At 52.1% G+C, this 5351-nt stretch overlaps 1 protein-coding gene across 1 annotated transcript in view; it reads left to right on the forward strand.

Annotated features, from left to right (window-relative positions):
- DDOST (dolichyl-diphosphooligosaccharide--protein glycosyltransferase subunit (non-catalytic)) overlaps positions 1 to 4438 on the forward strand; it is a 4803-nt gene extending 365 nt beyond the window's left edge. Inside the window, exons 2-12 of the mRNA XM_009888347.1 lie at positions 1 to 88; positions 727 to 837; positions 1097 to 1183; positions 1541 to 1644; positions 2524 to 2618; positions 2983 to 3076; positions 3178 to 3326; positions 3615 to 3762; positions 3887 to 4007; positions 4103 to 4209; positions 4289 to 4438. Of these exons, the coding sequence (XP_009886649.1) occupies positions 1 to 88; positions 727 to 837; positions 1097 to 1183; positions 1541 to 1644; positions 2524 to 2618; positions 2983 to 3076; positions 3178 to 3326; positions 3615 to 3762; positions 3887 to 4007; positions 4103 to 4209; positions 4289 to 4438 (1254 nt within the window). The remainder of the gene's footprint in view (positions 89 to 726; positions 838 to 1096; positions 1184 to 1540; positions 1645 to 2523; positions 2619 to 2982; positions 3077 to 3177; positions 3327 to 3614; positions 3763 to 3886; positions 4008 to 4102; positions 4210 to 4288) is intronic.
- Positions 4439 to 5351: the final 913 nt, after the last annotated feature.

Raw genomic sequence — 5351 nt, forward strand, 5'->3', positions numbered from 1 at the left:
GGGGCCGAGGGTGGGCCCCGCACCCTGGTCCTGCTGGAGAACGGCAACCTGCGGGACACGCACTCGCTCTTCTTCCGCAGCCTGGCGGGTAGGGCTCGGGGAGGCGGCGGCGGACCCCCGGCCGGGCTGAGGGATCAGATCGGGTTTCCCTCGGGGAGAGATGGGGGTTTGGGGTCCTCTGCTCAGACTGAGGAAGCAGATCGGGGTTTCCTGGGGGAGAAAGGGGTGTTTGGGGTCCTCTTGCCGGGCTGAGGGAGCAGATCGGGGTTGTTCCCCCCAGCCGGGCCCGTGTTTCGGGTCCCCTGCAGCGTTGGGCTCCGCTTGATGGGTGGCTCTGCAGAGCGTGATCCCCCTTGGTCTTATGTGGGGACACCCTGGTGGTGCTCCCAGAAAGCCCCTAAGCCACTTTTTCCAAAACAGTGCTGCTTATTGGGGAAATAAAACTCGGGGTGTTCATGTTGCTTTTCTTCTGCGTGTGTTGATTTTGTGAAATGTGAATCGTAGGCTGCCAGGTTGAATGGACCTCAAGAGTGATCTCGTCCAACCTTTCTTGGGAAAGCCCACTCTAGACAAGGTGGCCCAGCTCCCTGGCCAGCTGGGTCTTAAAAGCATCCAATGATGGGGAATCCACCACTTCCCTGGGGAGATTATTCCAGTGGCCGATAGTTCAAATTGTCATTGTTCAAATTGTCAATTTAAGTTGTCGATTTTGTCTGGCGGCTGCAGACAGGGGCTTCGATCTCACTTTCCGGACAGCGGACGATGCAGGCTTGTCTCTGATAAAATATGGAGAATTTCTGTATGACAACTTGATCATCTTCTCGCCATCCATAGAAGGTAAATACAGGAGGGGAAAACTCAAGCGCTTTTGTAGCTTGGTGGCGTTTTTGAAGAGAATTTCCAACTGCTTTGTGAATGTTAATTAAATCTTGTGCTTTAGGTGTTAGCCTTTGTGTCGTGTATCCCGTAGCAAACTGTGGATGCTTCTAGGCCTTTAATGGTGGTTGTTTCAGTCATTTGGTGTTTTGTCGTGGTTTAATTCTGCCACGGTATCATTTCTGTGAACTAGTCATGAATTTCTGGCGTGTGCTTTCAGATTTCGGTGGAAACATCAATGTGGAGACCATCACTGCTTTCATCGATGGCGGTGGCAGCGTCCTCGTCGCCGCCAGCTCGGACATTGGTTAGTACAAATGTTTATCACAGCAAATTAGCGCGTTTCAGCCGCTTACGCTCTGCAGTGAGCAAAGCGTTTATTCATCCTTTTCTGAGTTCCTGCAACAAAAATAGTGAGAAAACAGTTTCTCATTTCTCGTTGTGAACCTCAAGGTTTGTGCTGTAAGGAAAGGGGCGATAAACAGCCTTTCTTGACAGTTTGAATGAGAATTCAGCTGGGGGAGGGTGTGATGCTGCTCTGGGTTTGGCTCGTAGAGGGCTGAATGTGTGACTTTAGGCTGAATTTACATTTTATTTTGAGTGCTGAGATTGTCATCGTGTCCTGAACTCACTGCGTAACGGAGAATCTGTTCTGTCCTTCCAGGTGACCCACTGCGAGAGCTGGGCAGTGAGTGTGGGATCGAGTTTGATGAGGAAAGGACGGCTGTCATTGACCATCACAACTATGACATATCCGACCCCGGCCAGGTAAGCGGGTTTGTCTGTACGTTTTGGGGTTTGTTAACGAAAACTTAGAATTAAAGGTTTAGGGATGAATCTTCTGTCCTTGTTTTCCCTTTTTTCTTCCATCTGCTCTCTGTTTTCTCAGCTTCCTCCCAAGAAAGTCATAAATAATTCTGCTTGACAGCATGACATAACACTGCAAAGCTTTGCACGTTCGGGGTCTCTGCCCTCAGATCCATCTTTCTGAATTTCCTGGGTTTGACCTTCCAGATTTTAGTTTCAGATCGCCACCGTGTCTCAGGCAGTCGCACCGCCATTGATGGTGGTTTTGAACCACTCTGTAGTGTTGGGGGGGGAATTTCGCCTGTGGGTGAAGCGCGTCAGACACCAACTGCGACGCTTCACATGTGGGAAGGGAGATTTTCCATCCCAGAGATCTGTGTAGAAATGTACACTTTTCTATGTTTTTTCTTTCCCCTTAGTGTCATCCAGCACTTTAAAATTAAAACCTATGTTAAGGTCTGAACTAAATATATTCTGGTGATTTTTATTTAAACTAAACTATTGAAGCGGTGTGTGGATGTTGCCCTAGTTGAAGGATGAAAGTTGCTAAATATGGGGAAGTAAAATACTGTAGATGTTGCTGTCTTTATTGAAAGGTGGTTTACATTTCCTTATGTATCAGTATTAATTTAATTTTGTCATAATTAAACAAAAAAAAAGTTGGGTTTTAGCTTTTGAATTGAATTGTAACATTAATCCAACAGCTGCTTGGTTTTAATTGTCTGTAAAAACAACGTTAACTTTCAAATAGAAGCTGTTGTGTGCCGTTAGAACCCAGCAAACGTCACCCCCCCCAGCCTGTGCGGCGCGTTCAGCCCCATCTTTCTCCTTTCCTCCCAGCACACGCTCATCGTCGCAGACACTGAAAATCTCCTGAAGGCCCCCACCATCGTGGGGAAAGCGGCGCTGAACCCCATCCTTTTCCGAGGAGTCGGGTAAGGGACCTACAGCGCGGGGCGGGGGCCATTGTTGGGGAAGTCACGCAAAAAATACCTGTGTTGCTGTGAAGTAAGCGCAGGGTTCGCTGGCTGTGACCCTTAACATGAGCAATCTCTTGATTTCGGATAACGATCAAAAGAAAATCTCCTAAGCAGCTTAGTTGTTGACTTAGCAATGTTGTTCAACGTAAATTAGTGAAGGTTGACAATATATCTTGAGGAAATATTTCATTTCGTGGCATGTGGGGTTGTCTGACAACACCCGAAGGGTGAGGAGGTTCGCGTGGCTGCGCGTTCCTCGGGGTGTTGGGGGGTTTTGGGGGGGGGACTTGGTGCTGCTCACGGCGCCTCTCCCTGCAAGGATGGTGGCGGATCCCGACAACCCACTGGTGCTGGATATCCTGACTGGCTCTTCCACCTCTTACTCCTTCTTCCCAGATAAGCCTATTACTCAGGTACGCCCCATTACTTTTTCTCCTCTTTTGGGCTACGCTTCTACAATTAAATCCGTCAAATTTCAGCAACTAAACACTCTTCTGAACACATTCCCTTTCAGTACCCGCACGCGGTCGGGAAGAACACCCTCCTGATTGCGGGACTCCAAGCCCGGAACAACGCCCGCGTTGTTTTTAGTGGCTCCCTGGATTTCTTTAGCGATGCCTTCTTCAATTCTGCTGTGCAGAAAGCTACCCCTGGCTCCAAGAGGTATGTTGCCTTCCCGGCGTTCCTGGCTGAGGAATATTTGGGGAGCTGTTTGAAGAAAATCCTCTGAAACAGGAAAAAAATATTCATGTTACGGGGGAAACAGCAGAAAGCTTGAATTAAATCGGGGGTGACGCGTTCCTTTGGCCTTGTGGAGCAAAGCGCTTTGGGAAACAATTCCCTCCTTTAACCCAGTTAGCTTTTTGTTGCTTTTACATCTATTAATGGTTCGGGTTTTGGCCCGCCGTGTATTTTTTCGGCCACACTTTCTCAGCCTTCCTTCATCCGTAGGTACTCGCAGACGGGTAATTACGAGCTGGCCGTTGCCTTGTCCCGCTGGGTGTTCAAGGAGGAGGGAGTGCTGCGGGTTGGAGCCGTGTCCCACCACCGCGTGGGGGAACTCGCGCCTCCCAACGCCTACACCGTCACCGACCTCGTGGTAAGTGCTGCCTGCTTGGAGCCTTCATCGCGGGCGCTGAGAAAAGGAATTTGGCAGAATTTTGGGGTGGACGTTCCTTTTCAGGCACCACTCGTTAACTTTATGCGTTGTGGGTTCGTTGCAGGAATACAGCATTGTGATCGAAAAGCTTTCTGATGGCAAGTGGGTCCCCTTCGACGGAGACGATATTCAGCTGGAGTTTGTCCGCATCGATCCCTTCGTGCGGACCTTCCTGAAGAGGAACGGTAGGTTTCCCGCCCTGCCCAGCCCCACTCTGGGGCTGTTTTCTCCTCTCCTTCTCGCTCACGTCACCTGAACGTCGCCACCGTCTCTTTCTCAGGCGGCAAATACAGCGTGCAGTTCAAGCTGCCGGATGTCTACGGAGTGTTTCAGTTTAAAGTGGATTATAACCGGTTGGGTTACACCCACCTCTACTCTTCTACCCAGGTAAGGCCGGGGAAAAATGGCTCTCCCGTGAGGGACGGGTGAGCTGCCGGGCTCACCGGGCGGCGCTCTCCCCTCCCAGGTGTCCGTGCGTCCCCTCCAGCACACGCAGTATGAACGGTTCATCCCTTCGGCGTATCCCTACTACGCGGGCGCCTTCTCCATGATGGTTGGACTCTTCATGTTCAGCATCGTCTTCCTGCACATGAAGGAGAAGGAGAAATCCGACTGAGCTCCCTGTGGGAGGAAGAGCCTTTTCCCTGGCGCCGCGCGGGGACGGGCAGCGCTCGGGACCCTCGTCTGTAACTGTGCGAGGACTGGTAGGTGCCAGAGACGCTGTGGATTTGCATTTGGTCTTTTGTTTTTACACATGGGGGGATTAATAGGAAAGAAAATGAATTTGGGGGGGGAAATCTCTTGCCGAAGCGTCTGCAAACCTGGAGGCGTGACGCCTCTGGTGTCGTTCCTTGATGAGTTCACGATATTTGTCTCCCCCCGCCGTCGGAATGATTTTGAGTAAAGATTCACTCCCTTTTCAAAATAAAGTCTTGTTCCTCTCCTGGGTTGAAGTGAAGTGAATTCACTGTGCGGGGCTTTCAGCTGTGACCCCCAATGTGCGGGTGGCACCTGGGTGGACGCGTCCCGGTGTCACCCTCGCAGCTCAGGGTGTTCGGTGGGGGGGCTGTGAGAGAACAGTCGGATGGCAGCGAGGGTGCAGCACACCGAGAGGCAAAAGGGGGAGTCTGGGGCATACGGAGGGGCTTGGGGCACCCTGAAAATCACCCTGAGGGGTCCTCAAAGGCACCCCGAGGAAGATGGGGTGCCCCAAAAGCCACACTGTGCCCCAAAAAGCAAAGAGGTGGGTTCAGCGACACCCCAAAAGGCTCACTGAGGGCCTCGGGGCACCCCAAAGCGCCCACGGAGGGGTCCGTGGGGGGAAAAGCAGCCGGAAGACGCGGTGCCAAGAAAACCGGGGTGTGGGGGGAAGCAGAGGGGCCCAAGGGGCGGTGGAGGGAGCGAGCGTCTTCTGGGGTGCGTCGGGGCACTTTTGGGGTGGAATACGGGGAAATGGCGCTGGGGTTTCCTCCGGCCCGGCCCCGGGCGCTGCGGGGGTGCTGCCTCCATGGGGCCGATACGGGGGGAGT

Source organism: Charadrius vociferus, unplaced genomic scaffold (assembly GCF_000708025.1).
Source record: "Charadrius vociferus isolate BGI_N301 unplaced genomic scaffold, ASM70802v2 scaffold107, whole genome shotgun sequence".
Taxonomy (NCBI): Eukaryota; Metazoa; Chordata; class Aves; order Charadriiformes; family Charadriidae; genus Charadrius; species Charadrius vociferus.